We start from the raw sequence: 17,810 nt of genomic DNA, 5'->3' as shown, positions 1-17,810 counted from the left end.
CTCTGCGACTAATGCAATGCCTTGGCTTTGGATGCACACTATCGGCGCACACGACTCTGCGATTAGGTTGTTTTTGTTCCCAATACAAAACTGCTGTATGATGACCTAGTGTGTATTTCTGCACACCAATATGCAATCAGCAAAATATTTCTGGTACACAGCTGCATGAAAAAATACAAAGTACACATTCTTCGTGCACACGAGACTACAGTACACAGATAAACAGAGTACACTGTTTATTATAACGTACCACATAAAAAGTTACATAAAGACAATCAATACCAATACAGAACACTTGGTCCAGACCAACTGCTAACTACCTGAATACTGAAGTTAGTGCCAACCTGCCCGCATGCTGACCCTTAATCCTAAAGCAAGGTGTGTGACCGGGCTAGTTGGTATTCCATAGTGACGTGAACAGCACGTATAATACACAAGGACGAAGAACTGACGAGGACTAGCGCTGACTTCCAACTGAAATTTATTAACACAAACATGGAAAAACGAGAACAAGTAGGCACACGTGATCACCGCTCATTTGAATTGCGCATGACGGCAGACATGGAGAGGGAACTAAGAAACAAAAAGAATTAACAAGCAAAAACCACGAAACCACGAAAAGACGTCAAGAGAAGCAACCGAAGTATGTCTAGGTTATCTGACCGGATGAACTTAGGTAATCTATTTCTTTTTCACTGAGGGCGATTGAAGGTTTGCTGATGCAATTGCCTTTAGCGATAGCTGCAGCTCCTCGTCAGTTCTTCATACTTGTGTATTATACGCGCTGTTCACGTCACTATTAATACTAAAGCTTTGACCCAATGCAACCAAGGCCTTCAGCTTTTTTTTGTCTAAACCATCACACTTTTACAAACGGCACACAGTTATAATGAAGATGAAACACAGTGACGACAACAACAACAACAAAAAGAAGCCGTCATTCACAAACTTATTTGATAAGTGGACTTGCAGTACATACAAAACTGCTCAATAGGAAGAAACCCAAATATGAAACACCATTTCTGGCTTTCAATGAAATTCGAGTGATTTACCTGTGGCTCCTCGTAACCATAGTACGCTTTTCACTGCGACGTGTACATTAAAAGACTAGCATGAAGAAATGAACAACCTTGGTACAGACCTTCTATGGCTTCCCATTGGTGTAGAATGCTGCAACTACGTACCTACATACAATGAGTGTGTTCACATAGGCGAGCTTTTCTTTATTTTGGTTTTGTACATGTGTATGTGTATACATATTCACAAAAGTGCAGAATTGAATGACATGCAGATTGCACTCACTTGTGTTCACACAATTAGAATTCAGTAACTGCCCCAACACGGTAGCCCAATACCATGACATGTCTATATCTGCATTCTATTTATGCCCCCCATATATCTTACACATAACTAGTTTTTAAACTAGCCAGAAACAGTTTTGTAACCTCCCTTTTATAATAGTCACTCTCATATGGCCACTTAGCATTAAAGATGGCGAGCAAAACAAAAAGTGGGCAAAAAGAAGTGTAAAATATGGCCTCCAATTTCCTCAGCTGAAATTGGGGGCATTACACAGAACAGCATCACGCATTTTACCTGCAAGCGTCAGAAACATGACAAACTCAAGGTACAAAACAGTAATATCCGATGTCCTCTTAACTACAATCCAAAAGTTGGTGTTGGTGTTACTGCAAGCCAAAAGTTGGTGCTAGCACTAGCCAAGTGACAAAACATTAGTTGCAACAACAGAATGTGGAAGCCAAGGAGCCATGCTCAATTGTTAGCCTTATTTAACTTGAGAAAACATGTACAGTAATCACAGTTTACACAAATAGGTTACCGACAACTACAAAACACAATTACTTTGCACAGGACCAGACCAGCTTATTTACTCGGCTTTAACAACGAGTAGTATCTCTATGGACCGTGGCAGACACAATATGTAACATCTGTACTGCTCTACTGTACGCAAACTGCCTGCAACAGCTGAAATGTGGCCATTTACATTAAGGTGCCTAGGGCTTAGACGGTTTTACTTTAACAGCTCTGAGGCTGGCATTCACAACAGGTCGTTCCTTGTTGAGGTCAGCTAGCCTGGGCATCAAAACCAGGTCGGCAAAGCTTGCAACAAAGTCCAACTTTGAAAAACCAGCCTGCCTCATTTGAATGGTGTGTTTCATTGCCGTTGCACAGCAGAAGTGTTGTTCATACCGCGCAGCCATCCTCTCTCAAATCAATGATGTGTGAATGGTTTAGTTGCACATGCTAGCGCTTTGGCATCTGACAGAGAGGCAAATTGCTTTTGCAATGCCAGTCTGTGAAAGGCTAATTAAGCCACTCCTGCCGAATAACAGCTCACACCAAATAACGGCAAAGTCGGTTTGGTACTAAAGTAAAGTAGCTCTGAGAGCACGGAAGTCGTCACTGAACGTGCAAGGCTACACCCCGGAGGCTTAGCGCTTTCCTAGGATTCTCAATATGAACAAAAAGATTTGCACGATATCCATGTAAAGCTGCAATGCGGCAAAGATGTGCTCCTCGGGGCTCAGTTCCAACTTACGGCCACCCATGAGCATCTGAGTGTCAAAAGCCAGGAACTGCAAAACAAGACATCAGGGCGAATTGTCACATTGATTGGTGTTTTTAAGCTTTGCAAGAGAGGTAACGGCCAAATGTAAAATGAAGCAATGCAGGCTTCTAACTTCGCACCTCAAGGCTGCGACTAAGATGATGCGTCTAAGCTGAGGAAAATTTGAGTAAGGGCGAAAAGTGAACAAAGAATGGGCAAGGCTGTAGTTAAAAAATAGCAGAGTTCATAAAACCAGCATCTCCACATAAGTATAGCAAATAGCCATTAGAAAAAGGCAAGAGATCAAGTATATAGATTGCACTTCTACTTAGAAGCTCTGTCAGGAATGACCAGCTTCACACAGCCGCATCCTTCTGCATGGGATTTCCTAGTGAATGTTAGAATAGTTTGATTCACAGTTTCCAGGCCAGTGCCACTGAGAAAGAAGCCAGTTGTGGCTGAGAAGATCAAGCAACAATATGCAGAATTCCATATGTGTTGGTTTGACAAGTGTTGTCGTGTGTGGCATAGGTGACGCCACACACTGCTACATGGATACTTGCTCGCAAACCTAAGGGAAAGAAGCCACGAGGTTGGCAACACTCATGGCTTACGCAAGGTTATTAAATTTAATGTAGAAATTGTCATCAAATGCTGCAGAGCCATTCCACTTGGGAAGTAACAGCATTATTTCAGACAAGGTTTTGTCAACAAGCCTAGCCAATCATTTGAGTGCTTTGTGTTTGCTTTAGTACATTAAAAGAGATGCATTTGTTCAGAATACTCACAGCCATGAAGAGGATTGCCCCAAGAGTGGCATACACAGTGTTGATAATCTAGAACGGAACAAAAGCATCTTGTAATCCATGGTAATGACAGCAAATATTTTAAGAATTCACAAATTACACAGCCTATTCAACATGCTCTTCTAGACCACTCCTAAATGAGCTAGTCTTAACCAAAATTTTCGACAAAAATGCATTCACTCGAAGTTCATTTTGTGTGCCTTTACTTATCCATTCAGACTTTTCGAAAGTGCATTTTGTTTGAAACATCTCTTTTTCTCTAGTGCTTGTTAAGAGAATAATGAATTGCGTGTGCTAAAATGAACATGCTCAGTTTTTAAACATAAATGTAGACAGCCTCCTTGTGCCCATTTTATCTACATGCAACAGCTATTTAGCTGGATCATGCTTCAGACCAGTGCCTCCTCTATTTTTCTGTGCCTGGGCAAAGGAGCAGAGCGCAATGGGAACCGACCGTCGGCGTTAGTGCGGCTTTTAGCCGCCGGGCGCCGCCACTGTAGTAGACCAGCCGTCGCGTCGTCGCTCACGGAAACGAATGCCATGGCTGCATTCGAAGCTGCTATATGGTTCAGTTTTCTATATGGTTCAGATTCGCGTTGTTTAAAGTATAATGAAAACTTGTAAACTGGAATCATGAAGCTCTTGTCGTTCTGGGCAACAGCCCATTTCGAAGGCATGTGTCTTTCGCGGCTATTTGACCGAGAAAGCTCGCGCGTCGTCTACTAGCCCGATTCCAGAGAGCGCATGCCAGTGATGCGCGGAAAATTGTTTTGTCACCGTTACGTTCGCTTGACTGAGAGTCGGTTATTGACTGTCTGAAAGTTGATTTTCGAAAGCAGCATTTGCCAAGAGCTAATACTGAAAGCTTGGGCGCTTAAAGTTCCCCGATGCGAGCTACCGTCTACTGGTGTAGCACACTATACGCAAGCCATGAGTTCATGTGCTAAATAGTGTGAAATGTCACTAAGCTCCTTCCAGTGACAATGTACATAATGATTGTCAGTTGTTTCGCTGGTAGCGCATGTAGTGTCCATGGGCTCCGATTCTTCAGCTTCGGGAGCTAATGTCAGCGCTGCATGCACATGGTGGCGATCGCGAGGCAGCGTTGCTACTGGTACTACGTGCATTCCTTGACTGTTCGGACGCAACACGGTCACGTTTAGGGATACTTGCCATGCTTGATTCAGTTGTTACCTTGGGCTGCCAACGTGAAGGGTAGTCTGCAAAGAGTGACGCTACTGCATCCTTATTGAGCCGCTGCTTCTTATATTCTATGAAATCTTCACGTCGTAAACGACGGCTGCGTAATCTAGTGTAGTTTGAACATGTATTAGGAGATCAATTATCCCACCTAATTACTGCAAGCCACCTCTACCGAACACCAGCGGCAGCTGGAATTTCATGGAACGACAGCCGAACAGTGTATTAAGGCGAAAGCCTTAGATGCCTCATCAAATGCGAAAATTGACCGTTGGCGGCATCAGCACGAGTGATGCAAAAAATAATTATGTGATGACGTCATCATATGACGTCACAGATCATAAAATTTTGTATGTGACGTCGTCATATTAAATCTTCGAGTGGTCAAAATGGGCCGATCACGGAGGCAGTGCATGCCTCCGCTAATGTGCAGAAAGCTTGCACTGCCTCCGATCTTTGAGGCTGTAAGAAAACCACACTAGGCGCAGAAATATCTCGGAGGAAGGCAGGGAATGTTCAATACATTGACTAGAAGAAAAAGAAGATGGCTTTCGCCTTTCAGTTGTCTTATATGGATGCATAAGGGACCCTGTGAGATTTTTTTTCTTTATCAATAAGGAAAATAAAAAAAAGACAGTCGTGATTTCCTTCAGTTCCATTTGCAGGGTGGAACACAACAGTATGACATACTAAGGCATTCGGGCGGTTGCAATAGCCTGAAATAGAAAATAAAACGCGAATACTATCAAACTCGAGTGCAAGTATCGGACCGGCAGCACGGCCTGACAGTCTGCCTGCAGAATACATACAGCGGGGATGGGAAGACACGCGAACATGCGGCATCTGCATTCTTTGCTGTTTCGCATCTATTTTCAAGTGGTTATAGCCTGGATGATTGATGAGAACACGACGTCATCCACGACACAATAAAAGACCATCTAGCATCTTTTTATTGCCACCACGGTTAGCGCGTGATGAAAACAGCGCGCCGCTATGTTCGCGTTTCTTTCCATCTTCCTGTACCTGTGAAAGCCTGCAAGAAGTACAAACGCAATTAAACTCGGATGCATACACGAATTCGTGAGCTTCGTGATACGCGCGGCCGTTCAGCACCAGCTTCAGCACAGCGCCAACATGCGGCAGCGGCGAGCCGACGCGGAGCGCGCGCTCGACGGCCTGAGGAGAGCGTTCGCCCAGGCACTGAAAAATAGAGGAGGCACTGCTTCGGACATAAGAAGTTCATTATTCATAGTTGTATCAGAAGGTCTGACCAGCAACAAAATTACTTCAAAGTGAATTTTATGACATAAACTTTTGCCAGAACTACAGGTGGATGTTAGTAGCTTTCGATGACTTAAACTTGGTTAGCACTACACTTGCACATACTGGAATCCCCCACCTAAGTTGTAGAAGTATACAGTAACACAAGGCACGAAAGATTACTTAATCTACAAATGTGCCATTGAAGGGAGTGTAAGAAGCAGTGGCTGTGTTATCGAAGAAAAATGGCCAATTGTGCAGCTTACAAAAATGTATAGATTCATTATGAGAAGGATAGCATTCACTTTTGAGGTGGTGAGGTATCGCACAGGATTATGACATATTTCGTACTCATAGTCAGATAAATTAGGCTGAATGACTCAGTCCCATGTAGGGCAGCACGATGTCAAAATTGCAGAAAAAGAATGCAACCCTTACACATAATCAGATAAATTAGGCTGAATGACCCAGTCCCATGTAGGGCAGCATGATGTCAAAATTGCAGAAAAAGAGTGCAACCCTTACGCATAGTCAGATAAATTAGGCTGAATGACCCGGTTCCATGTAGGGCAGCACGACGTCAAAATTGCAGAAAAAGAGTGCAACCATTATGCAAGTCTGTATGATATAATGAACCAGCCTTGCCGATTTTGGTGTTTCCCGTAGTTGCGATATATGCCAGCAATACTTCTTTCATGCAAACATGACAGGCACGAGTTGGAATGCATGCGCACCATCACCTACCCTGTTGTAGGTGAAGATCGTGAGGATGCCAAACAGGAACAGTGCCCAAACAGCAACGAACAGGAAGCCAGCACAGCTGGTGAAGTCAAACTGAAAGCATAGGAGAGCAAAATGAGATAATGAGAGGATTGGGTGTGGCAACAGAACAGAAACACTGCCATCTTTACAGTAATGGAAACTATGAATGAAAGCAAAGCTAATGAGACAAAGCACACACTGTATCCATCTCTTTTCCTTGTTCCTTGACCCATCACTTTGCAATGTTCTGATTCTGCATTACCATGTACAAAAAGAACTAGCGTAACAGCGAACTATCGACAGCTGACTTCAGTTGATAACAATGATTCGACAAGGTTTTTTTTTTAAAACCTTACTTGAGATACCTGTGAAACTTCTAAGCCTAAGTGAAAATTTTCATTTGGTGTTTCAAATAATAACAATCCAAGTTGTTTATAACACACTTCAAGTTGGGATTACATTCATATGATTCTAATTGAGTCTGATTCACTGGTTCCAATTGGGACTTGCCACAATTGCAATTGGCAAACTGGTTCCAGTTGCAAAGTAGAACTACAATTGAACCCACTTATAACGATCCCACATATAACGATCTATCGGTTATAACAACCATATTTGGGTGCACTTACGATTTTCCTATGCTAACCATTGAAGCTGCATCCAGATATAGCGAACATTTTTCAAAGCCTCCTACTTTTACAACGAACGCTTCAGACACGGTCGCGGTAAAAATATGGCGCACACGAAGCGAAAAAAAGTTAAAACATGCCTTCTAAAGTGTGACAGGGGCGCGCGCGGTTGCGACAGAGACCGGTCGATCAGTGATTACGACTTCCGCGCGATTGCGGCGATGCCTTCGCAGATAAGCATCAGACAAGAGCGAAGGCGAGGTGGCGGCCGTCGATGAACGTGCCATTATGCCTTATAACCGACAACCTTATCGCAGTCATCTGTAGATATATCTGCTCGGCTGCGCGTGTGGCGTACGCTGTACACTGCGGATTGACGGCGTTACGAGCGCGTCATGCTTAGGCATGCTGCCGTTCGCAAGTTCGCCGCCGTCGCGTCGTGCGAGACCGCTTTAAAGTGCGCGTCGCTTTGTAGAAACGAAAGTAGTTCGCTGTTGTTGAGCGGCGTGGGCACCGAGAAACGTCAATGCACTGACAGCAAGCGTATACTGCGTGTTTGACTAGGTGACAACTGAAGTGCGCTGCACATCGTCGTGCAGGGCCGCGAGAGCATCGCGGAGACGTAGAGTGCGCGTTGCTTGGAAAATGCTTGTTTTCGCCGCGTTGAACGAAGAGGCTAGTCGCCGCACCCGTGCATGGTCCGGAGTGAAGCAAGCACGAAGAACGTACAAACGCGCGCATACAGCAAGTGGCCCGGCAGTGACTCCACGACCCGAGTAGGCGACGCGCTGCACGCAACTAGCCAGGGATGATCGGCTCCACGTCGCGGTACCGCACTTTGGTACAGCGACGGTAAGGCGGTTAATTCACTTGTGAGCACGCAGCGGGCGTCGCTTCACGACGCGAAAAGGCTTAGCTTGTCACCGAAGGGGTTGTTAGCACTTTATTAAAAGTGCACAAAGAAAAAAAAAACGGCTTGGCCGCTAAGCGCACGTTTATAAGGGAGAGTCCATATACAACGAACTACTGATATAACGACCACTTTTCGCGACACTTTCGAGTTCATTATAAACGTGTTCGACTGTAGCTAGAGGTAACTTGCAAGGTTTTCTCACGCAGCTTAGCTTAGCATGGCATTAAAATGCCAGGAGAACAGAACAACCTGTCTCCATTCACAAAATTAGAATGCTGGTTCTAGTTATGCTTTAAAGGGCCTCTAAACCACCAGCAGACGCTCGCATGCTCCTCTCCGTGCCTTTCCTTCATGGACAACAGCCGTCATGACGTCACCTGTATGATTAGGTGACGTGTCGAGCAAGAGACGCTGTCAATGGGCGAACAAGAGCCTGTTTTCTGCTAGCAGGTGCGCGCGCTTCTTGCGTTTTCACCTCGGACGCTGAGGAAGGGCACTCGGAGAGGTGGATAGACGAGCCGACGAACGCAGCCTAGCGAAGGAAAGTTAAGAGCGAAACGACAAAGCGCAACTCCGCCAGCGTTCGCAGTAGACTCGTGCACAACTGCAACGCCACAACTAAATTTCGACCTCTGCGTGGTTTAGGGGCCCTTTAACAAGCAATGTTTCCAGGTCACGTTTAAGATTAGGTTCACAATTCAGGGAATGACACTTTGACAGACTTGTCTTAACTGCAGCAGTTCGACTTGTAATGCCATACACCACACGCTGGTCTGCACCCACAAAGAAGCTGGCACAGATAGGAAAATTCAACCTGCCTTTGTATGGCAGGAGAAGATGGAGACAGCCAGGCAGCAAGCTGCACAGATTCCAGCAGCCATGAGGACAGTGTCGGTATCGTGGAAACTGTAAAGAAACGAGCCTCAGAGTGAACACAAGACTTCCTTGCATATAGGGCGTTATTTGCATTAAAGGCGAAGACAAGGGCATCTGCAAAAGAGTGACAATGACAAAGTTTCATTTCATGAAGTTAAAATCTCTGTGAAAAGAGTAGCAAGAGCCACGAGAGAGGGAGTGCTGTACCATTCCGCAATCATACACTAATAAGATATTAACTCGTATACCCTGAACTGCACTTTATTGCACCGATTCTTATGAAGTAAAATTAGAGAGATTAAAAAAAATTTTTCAAGTTCGTACCTCGATATTGCACCGACCATGTAGGACATCACAAGTGTCTGCAAGAAAAGCACCATCATCAGCGAAGATAGGAGTGACCAAACTATATTATATAACTACACAGTGACGAAATATAGGAAAGAAAAGTCTCCACAGGAATAAACAAAATAAAATTTGCACTAAAAGCAAGTAAAAAGGCTGAGCACTTCTTTGTGAGAACAGATAACAGTCGTACGAGTATTTTCCTTCTGTGCTCTGCACTGACGGTGACGAGGAGTAACTTTATTGAATGTTCGGCATTACATAGAAAGCAACCAATTAGCTATTTCTGGTGGCATGCTAAAAAAAAAAGAGTTCAGTACTGCTTAGGTCACATCTCAATTTTTCTTCGCAAGCAACTTCAATACTGTGACATACACTGAAGATAACCAAAAATGCTTAACAGCCATTTGCCATCTCTGTACCTACAGCCCCATCTGCCAGAAATAGTATGAATCTTGAATTTCTAAAAAAGCAAATTGCCCAAGGCAACACTGGCAAATGAGGTCTCCACAGCTCATCTTTCCTCTGACTGACAGGCAGATAAATTTTTACGCTTGTAGAGTGTTGTTCTTTCGGTCTTCAGGCAAATGTCTTGAAAATCTAGAAAAGAGGCAACTGCACTAACGCCAACTCACAAGTGCAAGTGTACACATGCATAAACAAAAATGTAGCCGCGGTAAATTGCTAAAGGCACTCACAAAGAGAAACAGCAGGATTATATTTGTAGGGTACGACCGCCTGAAAAATGAAATGCACAGCTGTTACTACAATTCCCATAAACGTTATGAATTGAAGCACCAAAAAAGAAAGGGGCTTACCTCAGGCTTTCACAGCAGACCAGCATTATGTAGAGCACAATAAATGTCACACTGAAATGACATAAAGTGATGCGTGAAAATAAACCCAAAAACACATTGTTTTCAGCTGGTCCCTATATACACGTAATCCATATCTTCAAGGATTGTAAGGCAGCATGTACACAATAAAACATTGCCAAGAACTTACTAGGCACCAATGTATGCTCCCAGATTCTGTTGCACAAATAACTTGACATGGGGCCTGCAAGAATAAAGGACACAAGCAAAAGAATTAGATTTGCTGTGCATTCTGTTATGAGACAAGATGTCTACACAGTAAACTGGACAGACACTGGTACTTACTCATATATGAACAAAGCCACAGCACCAAACGTGATGGCCAGTTGGACCATGAGGATAGCATACACCTAGAAACAAGCATAGAGATATTCTTTTAAAATATAGGTGTCAACAAATTGTGCAGATCCCACATGCTGCAGGATTAACTAGCAGAGCAACTAACTTCCCACACCCGTCCTTTGTCAACGATGGCTGTGGACCTCGCAAAAACATGACTCCGCACCATCACTGATCGCAACATATACGTAAACCTCCGGACAACACGAAGACAACATCACTAAAGATAGCAGCCAAGCAGCAGCCAGTTTTGCCTCAGTGTTTGCGAGGGCGGACCGAAGGTGGCCTGGACGAGCCTCTCATGTCGCCCGGGCATAGGGAGCGCCATGACCAGGTGATGCAGGCCAGGTAAATGGTTATGTGCAAGCAATGACAGGCTATCAATATGCGAAGACGCGGAGAACGAATGCAGTGACTGTGCCAGCAGGGCGAGCCAGAATATCGCAAGGAGTGATCTGTCAGTGAAGTCTGTTGCATAAACCATGAAATTATGAAAGCAGTCACTGCCGCCCATAACACCATCGAGTATGTAAGAGCGCTACTGAGGGCTGAGTCAATTGTTCTGTGCATGGGCGCGGCGTGCAGCGTCATCAAACTAACGCTATAGCAGTGAGTAATGTGCCTGTACGTTTATGTTCTAAAGCAATGGCATAAGAGCGCATGCTCGAAGAAAAACCCGTCTCTGCCAAAATTGGAAGGAAATCACTACTTTTTTTACTGAGTTAGTATTTTTAAAGGAACTTCATGAAGTTGGGTTTGACCACCAAGTCACTTCGTTATTTTGGATTGACGATAACACTGAACCTATGGGTATTTGCTGGCGAATTGAAATTTCTTCATTAGATCGGGAACTTCATTAAGATCGGGTTCTAACATTATATAAGAGGATGAAGGTCAATGGATCCAATGGAAAATGCTGTTGACAAGGGAGACATGCAAAGCACAACTTTGCTAAGGTGTACGATGGTGAGGGGTATGCATACAAAAGGTAGTTCTGGGTGCACATACAAAAGCCTTTTGGGTGCCACAGGTCACCACACTACATGCTTTATACACTACTACAAAGACGCTTTGCAGACGAACAAAGACGTGTATACCAAGAGACCTGTTGTGGATGAGTCACGGCATAGCAACATAGGCTCTCACGGTATCACAAAGGTGCCGGTATCACAGTACCATGGTACTGGTATCACAGTACCATGGGCAGGCACTCTGTGTGCCGGTTGCAACCAGTGGTGCAATGGTTCACAGGTCCACTGCGCCACAGCACGCCATAGTTGTGCAATGTACTATTCTGAGCCACACGCTAATGAAGCAAACCTGAGGGTAATGCCAGAGAAAGCACTGCTTTAAGAACAATTAGAAAAACATAAGCTCATTTCTTTTTTAATTGCTACTAACACTGGACAACAAAGTGAAAAGAAATACACTCTCAAAGCTGAGATTGGATGATCTGAAACTTCCAACACTAACCTTTCGAACAAAGACGCGCCTGATCTCTTTGTTGGAGAAACCGCTCCAGGATTCAAGCGCTGGTTCAGTATCTCTGTCCATAGTGCCAACAGGTGAACTCATCCCTGAAAATAAGAAAATATGCAATGGAACAAACTGCACGACAGCAAATATGGAACATGGGTTCCCAATATACAAGAAGAAATGCCCAATCAACATTTCAACAATGAATACAGCAGATATGAGGGTTGAGACATCACTTGCTGGTGTGTGCTAAGTTGAGAAGCCCTCGTGTTCAAGAAAGAATGATGCGGTGTGTTTTCATTTCACTGCAAGAAAAAATTACAATCAACACCCTTTATTGCAAGTTAGGTGTTATCATTCATAACGATACATGCTGTACATAGTGTAACAAACTATTCGGCACGCTTAACAACCTTCTTCTGCCCCTTGTTAAACAGAACCAAAGCAATTACCACATTTACTCGTGTCTAATATGCACTGTTGTTTCCAGAAATATTCACTGAAGTTTGACTTGGGTGTCAGAATCTACCACAAAAAAGAACTGCAATAAGCAGTGTACATATCTCAACCACCAATATTAGACCCTGTCTTCCACGGTCTGCAAGAAGTTTTAAAGGGAAACTAAAAAAATTGATCTCACATCAATCTCGCATCGCATTACCCTTTCACACCAAAAGCACAATTCTTGCCATGAAGCTTGGTAAGCATGAAAATGCCTCAAGACCTCTTTCTCCATTCCATAGACACCGATTTAAAAACAAGACTTCCGCATCACCTTCCTCGTCACCTTGAGACACTCTATCATCGACTTCGCCTCAACACAGCATTCACCAATAGCTACATGTGCCGCCTTGGTTTGACCACTGACCCATACTGCGATAAATGTGGTGCTCTAGAAACAACAGAGCATATCTTATTAGATTGCCAGGCATACAGAGAAGAAAGAACTTGTCTCCAAAGCAGAATATGCTGAACTTCCCAAGCACCGCTAGATCTCGGGGAAAATACTTGGACCTACGTCTTTTCCTTCTCAGCAACGTCAGGTTTTAAAATTTCTGTTCTGATTCTTCGAGGACATTAACCGAATTGATAAACTGTAACTAAACTTGCATCACCATCATTACATTGTGACATGTACATACCACAATCATAATATCTTTTTTTTTCCCTTCTCCTTTCCTGCCCTCCTCCTCCTAGGGCCTTTCTGTCCTCAATCCCCTCCCCTATACAGAGTAGCATGTAAGTGCCTTTATATACGCCGGCAGAATTCTCCCGTTTTTCATTAAAGTGCTTTCTCTCTCTCTCTGCAGGTGGTGACACCATCTTGAAGTTCCCACACTGACCCGCTGTAGTGTCATAAACTTTGATGCCATCTGTTCCTAATTGGTAAAAATGAAGCACTATATTGTCCTCTGAGGGGGCCATAGTAAATAAATTAGCGTACCGAGTTTGAGGAAATTTCTGTTGAGCCAATGCAGCCAAATTACGAAAATCAGTTCGAAATCCGTGCCGTCATGTTGACATCCATGTGCAAAGATTATGGCACAAAATTAAATAAAACATTCACCTTCATTTTCTCTTGTATTAATAAACCTATGATGGTGAATTAATGACAAGAGTTTTCAAATATAACTTTCCAGTCTAAATGGATTCATTGTTTCACTTTAAGAAATGCATTATCGTAAATTCCATGGATGGAATCAAAGAATATGTGCAGTTCATAGCGGTAGCAAGGCCACGGACAGTAAGGATGAATGAAGCTCAGCTCGCTGTGGCTCAAATGCAATAAATTTTCTTTTTTCAAGTTAGCACAGATTTCTACCTCCGTTGTACCATTATAAATGGCTGAAGAAGCGATAATGGATATTGCAGTCTACTTATTTATAAAAATATGAAAGTTGGGAATTGCATTATGGCAGAGGGTATCGCACATTCTATTTCTGGTCATGAAAAAGTGTTTTTGCATTACAACTGAGAATAAATGGGATAAGAAAACATCTGACTGGTTCTTACTATGCTCCAATTAGATTATCAGTGATGCAGAGCTCTTGAGGTCGTAGTTGCAATCTCGAAAGCTTGCCCGAGTGAAGCAATCAGTTGCTATGAGAGCAACTGAAAGTTTTACACAAGCGAAATGACTTCTTATCTCAGTTACATTCCTAGCTTGAGCTGAACATGGCTGCATGTGTTCCGGGCTAGGGCAGTAGTCTAAATAAACATGTTGAGCGATTGAATTCGACCAGAAAGAAGGGAATCTTTTCTGAGGGGCTCGTTTCTTTGTGAGGCACAACCAAATGTATCCAATAGAGAATTAGGCCAAGGAAATTTAAGCATATGGGCCATTAATTGTTGTCTGTAACTGTAGTGTAGCAATAAGGACATAAATTGAAATGAACTAAAATGGATGAAAAATCACTCTTTCCATCAACGGTTTTCCACCAGGTGATTTTGGATTGCATCAGCTACGACTGAGCACCAAAAATAGCCTTTTTATACACTTTTACTCTCGCTCACCTTAGCCTACTCATGCCTACTAATCCAAGAACAAAATAGTCTGGCCAATCCCACTCACTATGGGATTCAGTGTTCTGTGAAGAACCTGCAAAGAGCCATCTATGCTGCACTGTGTGGCATTGCACGAAGTGTAATAAGGTGGGTCAACGTCTTTCGTAAATCGAGCAGTTGCCTGTGTGGTGCAAACCTACCGGGCATACTGTGATGCTTAAAGGCTGGTTTCGCATAACATCAGCACCCTCACGCGAGCGCAGACGTCAGTTACATTGGGGAGAGATTAATGCACTGTGCCATGCTGACGATGCCTGTCCTAAGCAGCATTTGCATCGATGGGCTGACGAACACTAGATTATAAGAACAATACTACAAACAGTGCCACTAGTGGTGGGGCAGGCATCGCACCATGACGGTGTTAACATGATAAGACACCAATGCATGGGCGTGGGCAGGGGGATGCAAAAGGGGCACTTGACCCCCTCAAGCCACACCGGCACTTGACCCCCAACCAAGCTATGCCAGCTCTCACCCCCCCCCCCTCCAGCCGCGATGCAACACGGGTTTGCACCCCCAAGGCAAGATTCTGCCGACGCTCATGCACTAATGGCAAACCACCAGAGCTGTGAAAATTCGTGAAGAGTCTTTACGTGCTGACTTGCATGAAGAAAATCCTTCAGGAAACCATTCGTGTTGTAGGAATCGCGCCAAGTGTCTCAATTCACTTGCTTGCTTTAAGTAATTCTCAAAAGTGTTCCATTCTGCCTGATGAGGCACACACCTGCTGTGATAGTGGCTCTACCATCGGTTTTATGTATGGGAGACTGGAATCCTGCCACTGTAACATATAAGTTACATTTATTTATTACATAAAATGACATCACAGCATAGCAGGCTAGATGGATATGGTTTAAGTTTTGCCTTTCGTTTGTGGAGAAATACTTTGCATTTAATGAAAACTGAAGCAGTGACTGCAACACAGCGCACCATTATACCTGATGTATGGAGAAGCAGCAGCCAAACAGGTAGCGAGGCCTTGGCTAGTGATTCCTTGAGGCAGTACCAGTTTTAATCCTTTTTACCGAGCTCCTAGAGAACAATACCACCTTTCCTTGGATTTAACTCGGAAATCTTCACAGCAATTCACTCTTCACAAGGTGATGCATGCTGCTACATGAAACTTGGTTGCTACATCAGTCACTTTGGTGCCATCAGTGGTTACAGTTCGGTGCCTTGGCACACAGCATGACAGATGCATTGAAGTTAATGAGTCATTTAGAACGTGTGGTGTACAACACTTTCAAATCTGAAAACATACCCGATGATGGCTTCCCAAAATCTGCTTGTCCTGGTCCTGGATACGGAGGCGGTGGTGCTTGAAACTGGCCTTGCGGTACAAATCCTACGTAGGGCTGTTGCTGTGGCTGAGTTCCAGACAGCTGCGATGGCAGCGGCATGCTTCCAGGATTTTGAATTCCGGTATGCGCCAAAGGCGTTGGCATAAACCCAGGATTCAGAGGGTAGGATGGGGCCGAAGGAGCGCTCGGATTTGCTGGGTTCATTACGGGGGCATAGGGAAGCGGAACAGCAGCAGGTTGAAGAAAGAGTGGCGGCTGTTGAGGGTACGGGCCGTCTGACATGGTGACTGCAACAAAGTGGAGTCAGGCAGATGAGGCAGATTTGAAATAACGTGCGATCGAAGTCGCGTTCGCGGAAACACAGCTAGTTCACAATCGTCCCAATTAGGAAAGCAGAACCGTTTTAAATCGAGTTTGCACAGCACACGGAGTAACTCATATCGAAACTATAATGTTATCCACAGTACATCGCAGCAACCTGCAAGCAGCGAAACTACAATCATTGGAGTCCCGTAATTGCAAATGATGAACCACTGAGTCAGGCCGAGAAAAAGGGTGCCAAGACGAGTTAAAAGCTAGGTCAGGCACCAATCACTCAAAGCTTGCCACATTAGAACTGAATTTCGCATACTCGCTTGTTATTTCGAATCAAAAACTTTGCAAAGCCACCAAACAAGGTTACGTCAGCTGCCCCAGCTCGCGATTGTGAGTACATTCGTTTCTGTGCAGTAGTACGGGTGCCTTAAGACGTGATAAAAAAAAAGAACCTTATTTGTTCAAGGTCTGTCAATCACTTTGATGGACACGCTAAGGGTTGCCCCGTGCGACAGTTTCCGTTGGGAGCCCCAGGACCAAGCCTACTTACCTAAATTTACGCAGCTGTTTCCCGGCGCTTGGGAATCATGAAACGACGAAGGCAGGATATTGCACAGGCACGTGAAGAGATGACTTACAAGATAACGGCAGTGGCAGTTCGCTCGCGAGCGAGAGCAACACACGAGCAATACCAACGGCTGCAGCCACTGCAGCTACTTCCTCTCGCAAACTCGAGTCGGCTCGCGCGACTGCAGCGTCGTGACTCGCAGCGGCGACGGCGGCGAGACGTGACGGAGGCACGGAGGCGTGCCCAGCGTGCCCGTCGGACCCGTGCCGCCCGTGCGGTCGATCAACAGAGACGCCGGTAATAAAAACACTGTTTCTAGAAGTTCTGATATTTCACGCTTAGACGCATGGGGGTTATGGGTACAAACAGCAGTTTACTTTGGCGTGTGCGGTGAGTAGTTCAGCATTACCACACACTGTGTTCTTTTTTTTTTTTTTTTTCGCGTTTGACGCACATTCCCGCAAGAACGTCGCTGTGAAGCTGAAAATGATGAGGGAAATCGAAACAACATCGCAATGACATCGCAGCGCGGGACAAGGAAAGGAGACCCGAGGAGACTACCATTAAACTACTATGATCGGTACCGTAGTCCAGCGGCACGTGTTAACCAGCAGTTTCTTTGGCTCATTCCGTTTCCCGCTGTCGACTGTTGCGCGCGGCCACCTTTCCACGTGTATTTCGAAAGCCGCGAAGGGGAGTGTCTTTGCGTGGCGTGTGCGGTGGGAAGGGCAGGAAGGGCGACTTGGCAGTGGCATTGGTGGCGTCGTGGTGTACTAACTTGTTTGCGAGTGGAGGGGGGGGGGGGGGGGGCAAGCTTCCCTCACTCCAGTGAGAGAGCGAACTTCATTCGCACTCAATTTGATGTAATTTTCATATAGTAACAATGCAGAAAAAGTACGCTTTTACGTAGCATACACTGGGACAACCATACGCAACACTTTTTATACATTAACTAGTTATGTCGACGGCTGCCTTCCCAATAGTATAAATTTGTGTCATTCAATGAAATTT

At 44.6% G+C, this 17,810-nt stretch overlaps 1 protein-coding gene across 3 annotated transcripts; it reads right to left on the bottom strand.

Moving 5' to 3' along the window:
* Positions 1-221: 221 nt before the first annotated feature.
* On the bottom strand, positions 222-16,986 carry LOC119393887 (protein lifeguard 1). Of its 3 annotated transcripts, XR_007416387.1 has the most exons (13): positions 16,782-16,986; positions 15,877-16,203; positions 12,048-12,151; positions 10,521-10,585; positions 10,366-10,419; positions 10,179-10,229; positions 10,059-10,098; positions 9,340-9,377; positions 8,958-9,045; positions 6,580-6,669; positions 3,358-3,405; positions 793-2,597; positions 222-355 (listed from the first exon to the last, which is right to left on the bottom strand). XR_007416387.1 is itself a non-coding variant. In XM_037661075.2 (12 exons), exons 2-12 carry the CDS (start codon positions 16,196-16,198, stop codon positions 2,454-2,456), a joined length of 1,044 nt encoding a protein of 347 aa, XP_037517003.1. In that variant the 5' UTR covers positions 16,199-16,203; positions 16,782-16,986; the 3' UTR covers positions 222-2,453. The 3 variants fall into 3 exon arrangements, 2 of the variants coding, with proteins under 2 accessions (XP_037517003.1, XP_037517004.1); XM_037661075.2 differs by having other exon boundaries at positions 222-2,597; XM_037661076.2 differs by lacking the exon at positions 16,782-16,986 and adding an exon at positions 16,548-16,567 and having other exon boundaries at positions 222-2,597.
* Between the last annotated feature and the right edge of the window lie 824 nt (positions 16,987-17,810).

Source organism: Rhipicephalus sanguineus, chromosome 5, assembly GCF_013339695.2.
Source record: "Rhipicephalus sanguineus isolate Rsan-2018 chromosome 5, BIME_Rsan_1.4, whole genome shotgun sequence".
Taxonomy (NCBI): domain Eukaryota; kingdom Metazoa; phylum Arthropoda; class Arachnida; order Ixodida; family Ixodidae; genus Rhipicephalus; species Rhipicephalus sanguineus.
The sequence above is the reverse complement of the archived record's forward strand: the minus strand, read 5'-3'. Positions and strand labels throughout refer to the sequence as shown.

Coding starts and splice junctions, on each gene's coding strand:
- LOC119393887 (XM_037661075.2), bottom strand. CDS start 16,198: ATGTCAGACGGCCCGTACCCTCAACAGCCGCCACTCTTTCTTCAACCT. Junction 12,152..15,876: donor TTTTGGGAAGCCATCATCGG/GTATGTTTTCAG, acceptor TCTTATTTTCAG/GGATGAGTTCACCTGTTGGC. Junction 9,378..10,058: donor TAATCCTGCTGTTTCTCTTT/GTGAGTGCCTTT, acceptor CTTTTCTTGCAG/ACACTTGTGATGTCCTACAT.